A 17616-nucleotide genomic window follows, 5' to 3' on the forward strand; every position below is an offset into this window, starting at 1 on the left:
CCTGAATGCCAACCGTCATGTCTGGAGGAAACCTGGCACCATCCCTATGGTGAAGCATGGTGGTCACAGCATCATGCTGTGGGGATGTTTTTCAGCGGCAGGGACTGGGAGTCTAGTCAGGATGGAGGGAAAGATGAACGGAGTAAAGTACAGAGATCCTTGATGAAAACCTGCCACAGAGCTTTCAGGACCTCAGACTGGGTCGCAGGTTCATCTTCCAACAGGACAACGACCCTAAGCACACAGACAAGACCGTGCAGGAGTGGCTTTGGGACTAGTCTCTGAATGTCCTTGAGTGGCCCAACCAGAGCCCGAACTTGAACCCGATCAAACATCTCTGGAGAGCCCTGGAAATAGCTGTGCAGCATCTCGCTCCCCATCCAACTTGACAGAGCTTGACAGGATCTGCAGAGAAAAATGGCAGAAACTCCCCAAATACACGTGTGCCAAGCTTGTAGCGTCATACCCAAGAAGACTCGAGGCTGTAACTGCTGCCAAAGGTGCTTCAACAAAGTACTGAGTAAAGGGTCTGAAAACTTATGGAAATGTGATATTTCAGTTGTTTTTTTTCTGAATTTGTACAAATTTCTAAAACTGTTTTTGCTTTGTCATTATGGTGTATTGTGTGTAGTTTGATGGGAGGGGGGGAACATTTAATCTATTTAGAATAAGGCGGTAGCGTAAAATAAATTGGATAATGTCAACATGTCTGAATTCTAACCTAATGCACTGTATAATAGAGGATAGAGGATCTGGAGGCATGACTTGTTGGAGTTTCGGCCTTGGGTTAGCTTTCTTTTTGCCACCCACCATAATTTGCAAATAAATTCATTAAAAATCCTACAATGTGATTTTCTGGATTTTTTTCTTCTCATTTTGTCTGTCATAGTTGAAGTGTACCTATGATGAAAATTACAGGCCTCATCTTTTTAAGTGGGAGAACTTGCACAATTGGTGGCTGACTAAATACTTTTTCGCCCCACTGTACATTCCGTAATATGTTAATGTATTTAACATGTTTTTGAAATACCTTATATGGCCAATTTCTTTTTACATTTCACATGTATCCTAATATATTTTCAATTCCCCCCCCCCCCCCCCCCCCCCCCACACACACACACACACTGTTAAGCTGCTGCTGCTTGGTATGCAGGCCAGCCCCTCTACCCTGATATGTACTGTAGCTAGCTAGCTAATGTGATTGCACAGAAGGTATCTGTAACAGGCTGACCAAACCGGCTCTGTCTATCCCACCAGACACATTCATGACACGCAGGTTAAAATACCAAAGTCAACTGTGAACCAACCATAGTAATAACATTCATGGGCATTTAGCTACCTTACTGTTCCTAGCTAATTTGTCCAAGGAGGTAAACATTGGGTTGTTATTTTACCTGAAATGCATATGGTATTTTTTTTTAGCTGCATCTTTTTAGAATTTTAGAGTCATACAAAATGGTGTGTTCCCCACTCTGACAATTATTCTACAGATACAAAGGGGAAACCTAGTTAGTTTTCTGTTAGTTTTCTTAATCTCTCCTCGTTCATCTTTCTTCTTCTGTGGATTTGATATGGCGGTTGGCAACCAACTTTAAGATGCAACTGGAGTGGAGTGAACCGGAGTGGACTGAACTGGAGTGAAGTGTGAACCTCGTTCATCTTTCAGTCACCCACAAGGGTATATGTTCGTAAAAAAACAATCAGTAGATGGGAGAGGCGAGACTTGCATTGCGTCAAGCTCTAAAATGGAAAAACATCTGTAAATGTATTTTGCAACACTCGCACACTACGCGGCCGGTTTGGTCAGCATGTAAGTCATCTTCTGATGAGCAAACCCACTTACCTGGTTAATGGATTTCCCCCTTTATCAGAATGTGAGGGGATATTGACAGTGGTCGATTCAATGTCAAATTGAACCGTCAGAAAAGTGAAACCAGAGGTCTTAGATTCACTTTTCAACTCTGGGGGGGAAACCAATGGGGGAAAGGTGAGCAATGTGTCAAAATAATTTTTACTAATGACTATTTTCTGGTAAGGACAGGGATGTACGCGCCAATCAGATGCGAACATCGTCCTAATTTCAACACAATTTAATGTCAAGACAAAGACAATGAAGTAGGTTTTCCATGGAACCCGTGTTAGTTTGCCACTCAGATCTTCATAAAAGCAAGAATAATTGGGTGAAGGAGAAGCCCGAAGCGACCTCCTCCTCTTAAAACACAGCCCATCCTTTGAATAATAGATAGCCCATCTTTGCTAAAAAAAAAAAAAAGTGCCTGTCAACGATTCCCACCCTCCTTAGCTTGTCTTTATTAGCATTTTTTGTCTATTTCTGCCTGTGATAAAAAAAAAAAAAAACTGCATTGCAGCAAAGGAAAGCCCCTTGTCTTTCTTTTCCCATCTCATTCCAGGGCTCTTTAAGCCTCTGAGAAGCATTGCTCTACGCTGTCATCATTTGTGAGAAATGAACAACCCCGCTGCAGGTCAAATAGCTGTGGGAAGAGTACCCCACTCCATGCTCTATCAAGCTCATGCCCCCAATATGCCACATAGAGAGGGCATCGAGTGGGTTGGAGGAGAGGCAATCTTGGAGAATGTTGTCGCAGTATTTTTGTCCTCAGTAGTGTGTCTCAGTAATTTGACGTCCGCGGAAAGCGTGGTGCTTGACCCTTTCACTTCATGAAAGCGTGGTGCTTGACCCTTTCACTTCATGAAAGCGTGGTGCTTGACCCTTTCACTTCACGAAAGCGTGGTGCTTGACCCTTTCACTTCACGAAAGCGTGGTGCTTGACCCTTTCACTTCACGAAAGCGTGGTGCTTGACACTTTCACTTCATGAAAGCGTGGTGCTTGACCCTTTCACTTCATGAAAGCGTGGTGCTTGACCCTTTCACTTCATGAAAGCGTGGTGCTTGACCCTTTCACTTCATGACTTTGCTTTCGGCCTCATGTCAGTTTGACTCCTAACAAAATAACATCAGTGGCTATGTTGTCCTCACATTGAACTGAAGGGTTCTTTTTAATTTTTTGCTTCGAAATCTGAACAGCTTTCGTATGTTTTAAAAATGTTTCTTTATAGCTTGGTTATGTGTTTAGATTTGACCTGCACAATACATTTTTACTTCAACATGTCCATAGTAAAAGTGGATGTCTACAGTTCTGCAGTTACTATAAGGTTTCATCCACCGCTAGTGGAGATGCAATAGCCTTTTGTTTTCTAGATCAGTGGATAGCTTTGCTGAACACACATAATTAAATAGAACACTATTATTTTGTATCTCTTTGACTGAACCCCTATGGATATGGTATATGATTTACTACTGTACAATTTAGAGGGTAAAGGTGGTCCTCGAGGGGTTGTGTTGTAAATGTTTCTGTACTGTACTTATGGGGGGGGACATGATGTTGCGTAACCAACTATGACTTTGCTGAGCTGTGACAAGGGGGCTTCACACTGTGTCTGTTTCCTCCATGTTGTTTCAGATCTCGTCATCAAAGTCGCCAAGGATAAATTTGGAGCCATTCAGTCGGAGTATCAGAAGGTAAGTGTGTGTTTGTGCACACACTTTGTTTGATGGTTGCCTGTGGTTGTTCACACGTTTTTATGATTTCACATTCTTATTAGTGTCACAGTTTTTCTTATGATAAGGAAACAACGCATATTTCAGATGTTGCGAAATTGACACCGCCCTTTCTGTTCTAAAGCAATGTGTTAATTGCTTGTGGAAGCCAAGGTATGGCCGTCCTTTGTGTCAGTACACTGGAAAAACAGTAATTGCCTCTGGCACTGTGTATGAAAACAAACAGAGGGAGAAATTAGTTGTGTTTTTGTCTAATAAATAGCTTTAATTAAGAACTCGTTTTCTTTGAAGATCTAGGTTTCTCCCGAATCTTCAGAAGAAAAGTGTTAGAAAGTTTCCAGACAGAACTTCAATGATTTATTTATTTATTTACCCCCCCCCCCCCAGTCAATGGCATGCCAAAACGTTGAAACGACTTCAAAGATGGAGTGTACAATGTATTAGAGCCTATAGATGCTCTCTGTCTGTGTGCAAATGTCTGGATATGCATGTCAATTTTAAGTTTGATTTTCTGCTTCATTATTTGGTTTGTATGGCTTTGCCCTTTCTTTGACTCTGCGTTGGCTTTGTCTTCTGCATGCCTTCTTCATCTGACTTGGCAACCCTCAGCCAGAGAACATTGTTCTGACGCTCCAGGTAAAGTCTGCACACTACCTAGCTTCCTTTACCTTCATTCACCTGTCTGGTCCATGTCCTTCGCCACCCTACCCCTCACCCATCTAGCATCCCTTTACCTTCATTCACCTGTCTGGTCCATGTCCTTTGCCACCCTACCCCTCACCCATCTAGCATCCCTTTAGCGCTCCCTGCCATCACATCTGTTGAACTGACCCAGCGGGCAAAACTGCTTGCAATGATGTCAGACTTCGCAATGATAACATCAGGTTGTACACTCATGGCAAAATGACATTTTGTTTACATCTTTTTAGCATACTGGGAAAAATACCTCTTTCACTGATTGTGCTGTGGTTATCTGGCATCTCTTCAACCCCCCCAAAAATGAGAAAAAAAACGATTTCAATTAGAAAATTATGTCATTACTTGGCACTTCCCATGACACATTTTGCCAGCTGGGCTGGGGGTCTTGGAAACTACTTGTGGTTATGGTCATCATTGGAAATCCATTCAAAGTTATATGACAGTCACTGTATACCTAATGGGTTCATATGGGTTTGTACTATACCATATTAAGTGCCTTCATTAATATGATCATGCCAGTCGTACAATAACAGGCATAATTCATATCTGTGTATGAGCAATTTCCTAAAGGGTCAGATTTGTTTCGGACCAGGGATTTCGATGGCAACCATTCAGTAGTTTCCTGAATCCTCTGCAGTGTGTTTTCCCCTCTTCTCTCCCAGACAGCCAGTCAAACCATTGCCATGCCGAGCCTCACTTGAGCCCTGCATGTGCTGATGTGGCCAGAACTCCAGTTAATTCCTAAGACACTGGACCCCCCCCCCACCCCATATTCCGTACAGTACTAGTCCATAAAGACCCTCATATATCACATTCCCATGCGGTAGGCGAACCTGCTGGAGACTGGAGAGGTTAGGTGATGCTTATCATCATATCTCTTACCATTATGTCAAGGGCAGTCTTTAGAGCGCCGTTTTAACCATGTAGGGTTGCATGTAGGGTTGTTGGTGAGGATTGGACAGAGATGACAGTTTACTGCTACCATTACCATCCTGTGATACACTCTCTCGCAATCGGACAGTTATTCTGGTGAGAACATTTGTCAAAGTCCCTTTTTCTCTCCTCGTTATATGCACTGAGAGAATGGCTGTGTGTGTGTGTGTGTTTTCATCCCTAATTGGACAAATGCCAGTAGCAAGCGAGTAGCGGACGGCCCACCTGGGATCTTAACCTTGAGAATGAATCAGATCACATAGCGTTGAGTTACACAAAGTGCCCTTGCCATTTGCCACCCAGTTCAAACAGCTGTGGGAAGCATTTGACAGAAAGATCCATCTAAACGCGACTGTAGTGGATGTGCAGAACCCTCAACAAAGACAAACGAAACCGTCCATGGGCAAATAATGAGGCCAAACCGTCAGGGCTGGTCAGACATGGCTGCTTCGTTCATTATAGTGAAAGTCACACATTCCCTCCAGCTCTGAGATTTACCACGTCTGATAATGTGGAGAAAAAGAAGCCGGGGCGAAGGGGGCTTTAGGTAAGACAGGATTTTTCTTTATCCATAGCCTCCAGGAACTACCTGACTGACACCCAATGAGCCTTACTCAGCCAAATAGTGGCTTTGAAAGTTGGATTAACTGAGCAGCTGGAGATTTAGAAACTGTCCCCAAAGATGTCGAAATTAGCAGGAGAGGAAAGGAGAAGAGGTGGAAAAAGTTCCAACTAGATTTGAGCCCATGTGGCATTCGATATGAGTCAGAAAAACATTTATTCTACTGTCAAAATTGACGACAAAGTGCAATTAGGATCATTTTTTTTGTGAAACTTGTGGCTGTTACTGTATAACAGTGTAAATGAAGGTTGGGTTTGTTTTAACCCTGACCACGTGCCCACATCTGGCAGCACACAAGTCATTATGAATTCAGGGTGCAGCTCCACGCGACCTAATCGTAATGCTCGTGGTCAATTTGGGTTGACTTTGGATATCCCTATGGGGCTAGTTAGAGTCCATCGGTAAATTACACAATGTACATGGGACAATATGTTCACCCAGGGGCACCCCAACTGTTTCGGATCAGCGACCCATTTAGATTTTTTTTTCAAACTTGCGATCCACCATGTAAAAAAAAAGAAGGATGTAATTTTTAAAATTGGGGCTATGACAGTCTATTACAAATCAGTCTGACAGTACTTTTGACAGAATTTCAATCTGAAGGAAGTCTGGTTTGAAGTGACTGAAATGCATCAGAAAGGTATTGGGAATTTCAAAAGATCATCAGGCAATAATTTGTTATTATATTCTGTGTAGATAAAAAAAAACATCATAATTGACGGTGTTCTTTTCCCACCAGTCTGATTTCGTGCCTGGTCTTGTCCACTCTGTTCTAATGAGAACAGAAGACACACGCATGTTGCTGAGATTATCTTTCAGTGACGGGGTCGTAATATTTTTTTGTTGCTTAAACCGTTCAAAGAATAGACACACATTTGTAGGAAGAAAACAGAAACCAATCTGTTCATTATAACCGCATCTAGTGGCTAATGGAGGTTATTGACGCAACACCGGTTCTATGAAACAAGTGCAATTGCTTATTTTTTTTCTCGTAACTCCATTTTCAAATGTGGCGAATTTGCAGAAGAAATATCCAAAAAATATGCATAAACATGGTAGCAGTTGAAATGGAACAGTTTGGAGATAATGGGAAAATGATTAGACCGAAGGTGAGTACAGTCGTGGCCAAAAGATTTGAGAATGACACAAACATTAATTTTCACAAAGTCTGCTGCCTCAGTTTGTATGATGGCAATTTGCATATACTCTAGAATGTTATGAAGAGTGATCAGATGAATTGCAATTAATTGCAAAGTCCCTCTTTGCCATGCAAATGAACTGAATCCCCCCAAAAAACATTTCCACTGCATTTCAGCTCTGTCACAAAAGGACCAGCTGACATCATGTCAGTGATTCTCTCGAGTGTTGACGAGGACAAGGCTGGAGATCACTCTGTCATGCTGATTGAGTTCGAATAACAGACTGGATGCTTCAAAAGGAGGGTGGTGCTTGGAATCATTGTTCTTCCTCTGCCATCCATAGGGTTATCTGCAAGGAAACACGTGCCGTCATCATTGCTTTGCACAAAAAGGGCTTCACAGGCAAGGATAAGATTGCACCTAAATCAACCATTTATCGGATCATCAAGAACGTCAAGGAGAGCAGTTCAATTGTTGTGAAGAAGGCTTCAGGGTGCCCAAGAAAGTCCAGCAAGCGCCAGGACCATCTCCTAAACTTGATTCAGCTGCGGGATCGGGGCACCACCAGTACAGAGCTTGCTCAGGAATGGCAGCAGGCAGGTGTGAGTGCATCTGCACGCACAGTGAGGCAAATACTTTTGGAGGATGGCCTGGTGTCAAGAAGGGCAGCAAAGAAGCCACTTCTCTCTAGGAAAAACATCAGGGACAGACTGATATTCTGCAAAAGGTACAGGGATTGGACTGCTGAGGGCTGGGGTAAAGTCTTTCCGATTGTTTGGGGCATCCGGAAAAAAGCTTGTCCGGAGAAGACAAGGTGAGCGCTACCATCAGTCCTGTGGCATGCCAACAGTAAAGCATCCTGAGACCATTCATGTGTGGGGTTGCTTCTCAGCCAAGGGAGTGGGCTCACTCACAATTTTGCCTAAGAACACAGCCATGAATAAAGATTGGTACCAACACATCCTCAGAGAGCAACTTCTCCCAACCATCCAGGAACAGTTTGGTGACGAACAATGCCTTTTCCAGCATGATGGAGCACCTTGCCATAAGGCAAAAGTGGTAACTAAGTGGCTCGGGTAACAAAACATCGATATTTTGGGTCCATGTCCAGGAAACTCCCCAGAACTTAATCCCATTGAGAACTTGTGGTCAAACATCAAGAGGCAGGTGGACAAACAAAACCCCACAAACTCCCAAGCATTGATTATGCAAGAATGGGCTGCCATCAGTCAGGATTTGGCCCAGAAGTTAATTGACAGCATGCCAGGGAGGATTTGCAGAGGTCTTGAAAAAGAAGGGTCAACACTGCAGATATTGACTCTTTGCATCAACTTCATGTAATTGTCAATAAAACCCTTTGACACTTATGAAATGCTCATAATTATACTTCAGTATTCCATAGTAACATCTGACAAACATATCTAAAGACACTGAAGCAGCAAACTTTGTGGAAATTAATATTTGTGTCATTCTCAAAACCTTTGGCCACGACTGTACACAACAGTTCACCTGACACAAGACTGAATTCAAACATTACACTGTTTATTTTACGTGCATTTGACATTTACTGTACTTTTCACCGCATTTGTTGACAACAACATTTAAAAATATATTTTACATTCTGTAACATAAGATTATTCATGTAAAATGTGGGGAAGATGCAAGATAAGACAAAACAATTACAAGGGTTTGAGTGAGAGGACTAACTGGTGTCTCCAAGTGGCCAGACCTCTCCAAAGCTTGCACAGTTCGTAAGCAATTTCAATGCACTTTTATGACTCAAAAGAAGTGTCTCCAACTATAAGGTACTTTTTTTGAGCTCTCCTAGCTGTGCCGTTGAAGAACTAGAGCAGACACACCTATCGTTGTTTACTTTTTATAAATCCATTTATAAATTTATAAATCCAAATCTGGTTGAGGTGGGCATGATTTGAAAGCTTGTTCTATTGCCAACATGACTAGCTAAGTTATAAAACATGATCTTACAGTGTTAGGCTTTCACAAGGCAATTCAGAGAAGCAGATGGTAATTTTGGTGGGCATAGAATGGAGTCATGAGTGCATTCAGGTGTGTGTGCCACGGCAAACTTTCTTCACAATAAACAAACAGGCTCATTCTGTTCAGAACAACCCAGGGTATGACACCATGTCATCTTGTAACTGTGCATTCAACATAATGATTATAAACGTTGACACTGTATATGACATGAGTTTTATGATTTGGTAATATGAAGTGTTTGGCATACTTGTATGACATCAAAGCAGTATTTATTATAATCCTCAGCTTCTCATCTTTCAAAGAACATTGAGTCATCTTCATTTACAGCATTTCCCTCACTCAGACAACAAAACATTTGCTTAAATTGCACAAATTATCGGGAGGGATGGGGGGGGGGACTTCTTGTCGCGCGCAGTGCTCAGGTTCTGAACGTCTGTCAGTCAAAACCCATACAGCACTGAGTAGCGCATAGCCAGAGCTCTAATGTCATGTTTAGCATGTTACTGTACAGCCACTATGTTCCAATTTAGATGCTTATTGGTGTCCAAATTTGCCATTTTCAACCCGCATACGGGAACAAATATTGAAAGCGTTTAATGAGAAAACTAAAAGTTGTGCTACATGAAAATATTGTCTAATTTACATTGTGTCATTTATTGATCGTCCCTAACAAGCCCCGGAGATAGGCTATCCAAAGTCAAACCAACTTTGCCACAGTCGCCTAGTGGAAGCTAATTGGCAGAATAATCTGGCTAACACTTCCCACCCGCGAACTCACACAAGAGACACCCACATCAAACCACACCCCAAGACCAACTCGCGTTTGATTTCAGTGTTGGCCGCTAGCATTTCGTAATAAACCAAATCTAAAACGAGGCCAAATCAGGAAGTGCAGTTGCCCTTTAAAAATATGAAGATTAGAGAGAATCAGTAGGGAAAGCCACGAGAAGAGCCCAAGTCATTCAGACGTTTTGATAGCGACCCCTTTGATCCTTTCATAATGAAGCAGCCCATTGAACATCATTGTGACAAGTTACATACGGTGCAGGAATTACAGATCCCTATTGATTTTTCCAATTTTCAAAGCCCTCACTTACTTCAGTTGACATAGGAGGAGATCAGTGGGACGGCAGCCTTACATAACAAGGGGAGATGGGAGACAGTGTTCACGATAACCAACAGAATCATTTGAGTGCTCTCAAGTTCGGCCCCATGTGCTCAAGCCTATGTGTGACTCACCACCTGGATTCGGTCTCATGTAGCAAAACGTGAAATTGTGTTTTTTACGTTGGATAAAAGTAGAGACTCAGAGCTACAAAATTGTATATCATACACTGCATTTGAGGAACAATGGGAAAATAATTCTGCTATGACAGTTGATTAAATTGTAAACTCACTTTTGAGAAAATCGCCTTTGTTTTGGTATCTAGTGAAGAACTCTTCTTTGTCTACACCCATTCAGCATCGTTCACAGCCTCTTAAGCTTTAGCCCCACCCATCTTGTTTCGCTCTCGGAGTGCACACTTGATGCTCTGGCCAATGATTTGTTTACCTATGGATAACATGAAAACAGCATAACCAGCTCTGCTGGTGTCGTGGAAATGTCCTCTATTTACCAAATCATGAGAGCAAACCACACACAAGTCAGAGTTAGTTATCACAAAGTCCATCTTTAATTATATGAGCTCTATCACAACCCTGTGACTCTCAGATCAATTCAGTGTCTATCAATGAATTCTCTGAGAGTCCCTTACACATTTCAACTGAGATCCTTTATAGCAAAGACACACATAGTGAGACAGCATAGGCATAATTTATCGTTCAGCTTTGTCTCCTAAACTATGTTATTTTCTCAAACTCAGAACCATAAACAAATCCTCCATATCAACAGCCATATATCAAATCCATCCTATCTTGACAAGATCACAGAGACACACTGACTGGCACACAGACATTGTGGAGCCAAGAGATACACGCTTGACCTCTCCCCTCTCTCCGGCCCAAGCAACTTAGTCTTGACATAGAACAGATACTGCAACCCCGCCACAGTATTATACAAAAATAACATTCTGAAGAGAAGTAACTTACAAACATATGATGAATATAAAACATCTTACCTATGTTACCAGCTAATTCTGATTATTCCCCAACACTGGCAACAATTTCATTACGCTTTTTTGCAGACGTTTACTGACACCGGCCATGTTGTACACACGCTAACGTTAGCTAGTTAAACAACAATGAACAAAGTGTCAACAATTCCTAACATTAGGCTCTAACTAGAAAAGCAAACAGCTCTGGGAAAGGAATAATAATGTCCGCTAGGTAGCCAGTCAGCTAACAGTACACTTTAGCTTAAGACATATAGTTAGTTGGCTAGGTAAACAATGAACCTAGCTAGGTAAACAACGTTTAAGATCCCACACATCACGTAACGTTAGCTAATGAGCCAGCCAACTAACGTTAGCTAGTTAAACAACAATGAACAAAGTGCCAACAATACCACAGTGCTGGGAGCTAACCAACCAGGTCCAATGTTAGCTAGCTAACATTAGGCTCTAACTAGAAAAGCAAACGACCTTGGGAAACAAATAGTAACGTCAGCTAGGGAGCCAGCCAGCTAGTGTTAGCTAGCTAGCTAACAATACACTTTAGCTTGAAATGAAACCACTTTCTGTCAAAATTAGACACGTGAAATATCTGAAAATGTAGCTAGCTAACGCTAGACTATCTTAACTTTATATGTCATCATGCATGATGGACGCAACTCCATGTCAGGAATGCCATACCACAGTTGCCCTTAGTTTGAAGATGTAATCCGGAGACAGGTGTTTTCTCCGTCTCTTTAGCTATCATACTCCAATTCCACTGATTTCAAAACTTGATCCTTCAGAAAGTGGAGAGCAACACTTAATCAGCTCCACTACACAATACAATTTTAAAGAAGCCGCGTTCGACAGGATTACCAACACAGACTGACGAGCACAAATATACAGAAGCCTTCAATATGGCAGATCAATCCGAACTCCAGCCCACTCATTATCTCAGCCAATCATGGCTAGTAGGAAGACCCACCCTTTTTCTCTGACTTAACCAACAAGGCTCGTAATTTAACCATTTTATTTGTATTTACAGATTTACAGTTTGTTATTAAGGCACATGAAAGTTCACATGTTCTAGAAGGCATTTCTGCCCCCAAAAAACGCATTTTGATAAAATAAATATGTTTTATGTTCAAACGGCTCTCCTGTGAAATCGTGACTTGCGACATACGCCTAGTTCCATGAATCAGGTCACATATGGTCCTTACCCCTACCCCATCTCACCTAGCTACCCCACCCCTAGCTAACTGAAGAAGCATTTCTACTTCTGAAGTATCATTAGTAGCACTAATTCTTACTTCCCCCTTCACTAGAATTTGTCCCAAATTCCTTAGACAAATTGTACCTATTGAACTAAAGATTTCTGTCTCCTTTTTATTTTTGATGTGTCCTTTGTGTTGAACTGCCCTTATTTAAAGCTGTTTTGATGCTAAATGTAATTCAATTTATGTTTCTATTGATTTGACATCGTGTATGGCATTATTCCTGCTATCATTTGCATGTTTGCTGCATAGAATGTAATAGAATAAAAATCACACTGACGCAGAAATGATGTCAAATGGCATCACTGTGCTGTGTCCACTGGCTTGACACGTCACACATTTGGCATTGATTTTGAGGATAACATCTCCACAGCCGTCGCTGTTGTCCAGCTTTGTGTCCAAATTGCCAAAAACTGTCAAACATGGCTATAGAGTACTATGTACTGTGTTTAATAACATAGATTTTTTTTTAAACGTTCCTCTTAGCATTCATGTAAAGTGTTGTCAATGCCAACTGTGGCCTCTCATCATCATTCTAGACTCATCTACTCCTCCCTCTCTACTTCTACCCCTCTCCTCACTCCCTCTCTCTCCTTCCCCCTCTCCCCTCATCCCCCTCTCTCCCCCTCCACTCCTCCTTTTCTCTCCAGGCCATCTACTATGAGACAGGTTTCGTGGTGTGTGCTGTGCTCGGCCTGCTCTTCATGGTCCTGTTGCCCCTGGTCGGCCTCTTCTTCTGCCTGTGCCGCTGCTGCGACAACTGTGGTGGCGAGATGCACCAGCGCCAGCGGAAGAACGCAGACTGCCAACGGGGCCTGCTCACCACACTGCTCTTCGCCACCTCGCTCGTCATCACGTGAGTCCATATGCGTTGATATCTTCATTCCATGCGACACTGGTGGCAGTCAACCTTTTTATAGGTCGAGGAGGGTTCACTTAGCTCAATTCCCCGTCTGGGGCGGCAGGGTAGCCTAGTGGTTAGAGCGATGGACTAGTAACCGGAAGGTTGCAAGTTCAAACCCGCGAGCTGACAAGGTACAAATCTGTCGTTCTGCCCCTGAACAGGCAGTTAACCCACTGTTCCTAGGCCGTCATTGAAAATAAGAATTTGTTCTTAACTGACTTGCCTAGTTAAATAAAGGTAATAAAATAAAAATTCTGCTTTAAAAGTATTTGACTTCAATGGGTTTAACTTGAAAATTTTATTTCAACAGTTGTTTTAGGGGGTCTTTTGTGCCTCGTCTGGATTATAATCTAGGGAAAACACTTGAAGGCTGCTCTAGAAGGTTTGAGCTCACCTGTAAATGTAACACTATAAATCTACCGTACATGCCATACATGAATCATGGCTTATATTAATCATGGCTTATATTCTCAGTTTACATCAAGAGGCCCCCTGGAAATCTTCCTCAAAAGGCCCACTGTTACATTTTTAGGCACGGTAGATTTAGACATTTTACATGGAGATATATATTATACATTTTTACTCATTCTCAACAGTCTTTTGACTTCATTTTTGCTGTTCTTGCTTCAGTGTTCTCCCTCACAAGCTTTTACGAACATCGCACATCACCTTAAAAACCTCAGAACATTAGATATCCAGTGGTGATTGTGAGAAACAAATGGCCAAATGTACTTACAGCACATTATTGCCTAGGCAGTAGAAATAGCCAAATATGGAAACAATACAGACAGTATCTGTGGCTTGCCTCTGGCTCTACGGTGGAGGAGAGAGGATTCACCAGGCTTCATTTCTCTGTTTGATGTTCTTGACTTTACGGCTTTATTGGAGAGAGAGTGCGGCATTATTAGAAATTCCAGAGTGGAATCCTAGCTGCCCAGAGACAAGTGTCTGAGAGAGAAAAACCACCTAGAGCCCTTATTTAATCTCCCCGGCCTCCAGACAAAGACTCCTCACCGATTCTAATGAAGCAATTACACTGGGCACAGGAAGGAGGAGACTGCCTCTCGAGCTGAGGGATGTTTTACAGTGAGGACAGGGGTTGGTATTTCCAATAAGAGTTTTGATTTGTGTAAGTAAGGCTTGCAGGAATATTACTAGAAAGGGAGAGAGAGGATGAGGCATAAAAAGGACAGGGGTGGTGTATTTTACATTATTTCCAAAAACTGTTTGATTAAATGCGAATGTTCATTTGAAGGTGTAGGCCTATAAGGCTTTCAGGTGTGGCGTATATGCTGAGTGTACAAAACATTAAGAACACCTGCTCCTTCCATGACATTGACTGACCAAGTGAATCCCAGTGAGAGCTATGATCCCTTATTGATGTCACTTGTTAAATCCACTTCAATCACTGTAGATGAAGGGGAGGAGACAGGTTAAAGAAGGATTTTTAAGCCTTGAGACAAATGAGACAAAGGTTGTGTATGTGTGCAGTTCAAATCAAATCAAATCGAATTGTATCAGTCACATGTGCCGAATACAACAGGTGTAGGTAGACCTTACAGTGAAATGCTTACTTACAAGACCTAAACCAACAATGCAGCTTAAAAAATATGAATAAGCATATGAAATAAAAGTAACAAGTAGTTAAAGAGCAGCAGTAAAATAACAATAGAGAGGCTATATACAAGGGGGTACTGGTACAGAGTCAATGTGTGGGGGCACCGGTTAGTCGAGGTAATTGAGGTAATATGTACATGTAGGTAGAGTTATTAAAGTGACTATGCATAGATAATAACAGAGAGTAGCAGCGGCGTAAAATAGTGTGTGTGTGTGTGTGTTGGGGGGTGGGGGTGGGGGTGGGATAGCCATTTGATTAGATGTTCAGGAGTGTTATGGCTTGGGGGTAGTAGCTGTTTAGAAGCCTCTTGGACCTAGACGTGGTGCTCCGGTACCTCTTGCCATGCGGGAGCAGAGAGAACAGTCTATGGCTTGGGTGGCTGGAGTCTTTGACAATTTTTAGGGCCTTCCTCTGACACCGCCTGGTATAGAGGTCTTGAATGGCAGGAAGCTTGGCCCCAGTGATGTACTAGGCCGTACGCACTACCGTCTGTCGGAGGCCGAGCAGTTGCCATACCAGGCAGTGATGCAACCTGTCAGGATGCTCTCGATGGTGCTGTTGTAGAACCTTTTGAGGATCTGAGGCCCCATGCCAAAACTTTTCAGTTTTGAGGGGGAATAGGTTTTGTTGTGCCCTCTTCACGACTGTCTTTAATGTCCTCATGTTATTTTCTTGGGGATGTGGACACCAAGGAACTTGAAGCTCTCAACCTGCTCCACTACAGCCCCGTCGATGAGAATGTTGGCGTGCTCAGTCCTCCTTTTCCTGTAGTCCACAATCATCTCTTTTGTCTTGGTCACGTTGAGGGAGAGGTTGTTGTCCTGGCACCACACGACCAGGTCTCTGACCTCCTCCCTATAGGCTGTCTTGTCGTTGTCGGTGATCAGGCCTTCCACTGTTGTGTCATCGGAAAACTTAATGATGGTGTTGGAGTCGTGCCTGGCCATACAGTCTTGAGTGAACAGGGAGTACAGGAGGGGACTGAGCGCACACCCCTGAGGTGCTCCTGTGTTGAGGATCAGCATGGCGGATGTGTTGGGGGTGGCCCGTCAAGAAGTCCAGGATGCTGTTGCAGAGGGAGGTGTTTAGTCCCAGGGTTCTTCGCTTATTGATGAGCTTTGAGGACACTATGGTGTTGAACGCTGAGCTGTAGTCAATGAATAGCATTCTCACATAGGTGTTCATTTTGTCCAGGTGGGAAAGGGCAGTGTGTAGTGCAATAGAGGTTGAATCATCTGTGGATCTGTTACGACTGTATGCAAATTGTAGTGGGTCTAGGGTTTCTGGGATAATGGTGTTGATGTGAGCCATGACCAGCCTTTCAAAGAACTTCATGGCTACAGATGTGAGTGCTACAGCTCAGAAGTTATTTAGGCAAGTTACCTTGGTGTGCTTGGGCACAGGGACTATGGTGGTCTGCTTAAAACATGTTGCTATTACAGAATTGGACAGGGAGAGGTTGATAATGTCAGTGAAGACACTTGCCAGTTGGTCAACGCATGCTTGCTTGACACGTCCTGGTAATCCGTCTGGCCCTGCGGCCTGGTAAATGTTGACCTGTTTAAAAGGTCTTACTCACATCGGCTGCGGAGAGCGTGATCACACAGTCGTCCAGAACAGCTGGTGCTCTCATGCATGTTTCAGTGTTATTTGCCTCAAAGCGAGCATAGAAGTAGTTTAGCTCGTCTGGTAGGCTCATGTCACTGAGCAGCTTTCAGCTGTGCTTCCCTTTGTAGTCTGTAATGGTTTGCAAGCCCTGCCACATCCGGTGAGCTTCGGAGTCGGTGTAGTACCATTCAATCTTAGTCCTGTATTGATGTTTGCCTGTTTGATGTTCCCTGGCCACTAGTCCCTAGCCACTAGGAGCACCGCCTCTGGATGAGCGTTTTCCTGTTTGCTTATGGCGGAATACAGCTCATTGAGTGTTTTCTTAGTGCTAGCAATCTGTCTGTGGTGGTATGTAGACAGCTATGAAAAATACAGATGAAAACCTACCTCTAGGTAGGTAGTGTGGTCTACAGCTTATCATGAGATACTCTACCTCAGGCAAGCAAAACCTTGAGACTTCCTTAGATATCGTGCACCAGCTGTTGTTTACAAATATACATAGTCCACCGCCCCTTGTCTTACCAGACGCCGCTGTTCTATCCTGCTGATACAGCATATAACCAGCCAGCTGTATGTTGATAATGTCGTCGTTCAGCCACAACTCCATGAAGCATAAGATTTTACAGTTTTTAATGACCCGTTGGAAGTTTAATCTTTCTCGTAGGTCATGGATTTTATTTTCCAATGAATACAGTGGGGGTTTATTCGATTTCCTATGATTTTTCTCCATCTTCTCTTCTTTTCACGCAAATGATAGGGATTTGGGCCTTGTCCCAGGGAAGCAGCATGCCCTTCACGCCGGGCTCGTCGGACTCGTTAAAGGAGAAAAAAGCTTCTGCCAGTTTGTGTCGAGTAATCGCTGTTCTGATGTCTATAAGTTATTTTTGGTCATAAGAGACAGTAGCAGCAACATTATGTACAAAATACCTTCTTTTTTTTAAGTTACAAAAAACGCAAAAAAACGAACAAAAAACACTTATTTCTTATTTTTCCACCACAGCCATACCAGAGCTATACCGAAGTTTGACAGTCCACTACATTACTGAAAACTGGAAATTGCTAAATGTCTGCCTCCAGACGTCTTACTTCTCCGATGATCATACGGGTGAAGAAATAGCCCAGGGTCTCAGACTCTCTGGCATCGTGGAAGA

General features: G+C 42.8%; 1 protein-coding gene across 13 annotated transcripts in view; it reads left to right on the forward strand.

Moving 5' to 3' along the window:
• The window catches only part of LOC110505144 (prominin-1-A), a 123049-nt gene that overhangs the window by 32173 nt on the left and 73260 nt on the right, over nt 1-17616 (forward strand). For 8 of the 13 annotated variants that reach the window (XM_021584148.2, XM_021584150.2, XM_021584155.2 and 5 more), the window contains exons 2-4: nt 3483-3541; nt 4190-4216; nt 12986-13191. In XM_021584148.2, the coding sequence (XP_021439823.1) occupies nt 3483-3541; nt 4190-4216; nt 12986-13191 (292 nt within the window). The remainder of the gene's footprint in view (nt 1-3482; nt 3542-4189; nt 4217-12985; nt 13192-17616) is intronic. The other 5 variants (XM_021584152.2, XM_036969592.1, XM_036969594.1 and 2 more) reach the window with 1 other exon arrangement.

This window comes from Oncorhynchus mykiss, chromosome 31 (assembly GCF_013265735.2).
Source record: "Oncorhynchus mykiss isolate Arlee chromosome 31, USDA_OmykA_1.1, whole genome shotgun sequence".
Taxonomy (NCBI): domain Eukaryota; kingdom Metazoa; phylum Chordata; class Actinopteri; order Salmoniformes; family Salmonidae; genus Oncorhynchus; species Oncorhynchus mykiss.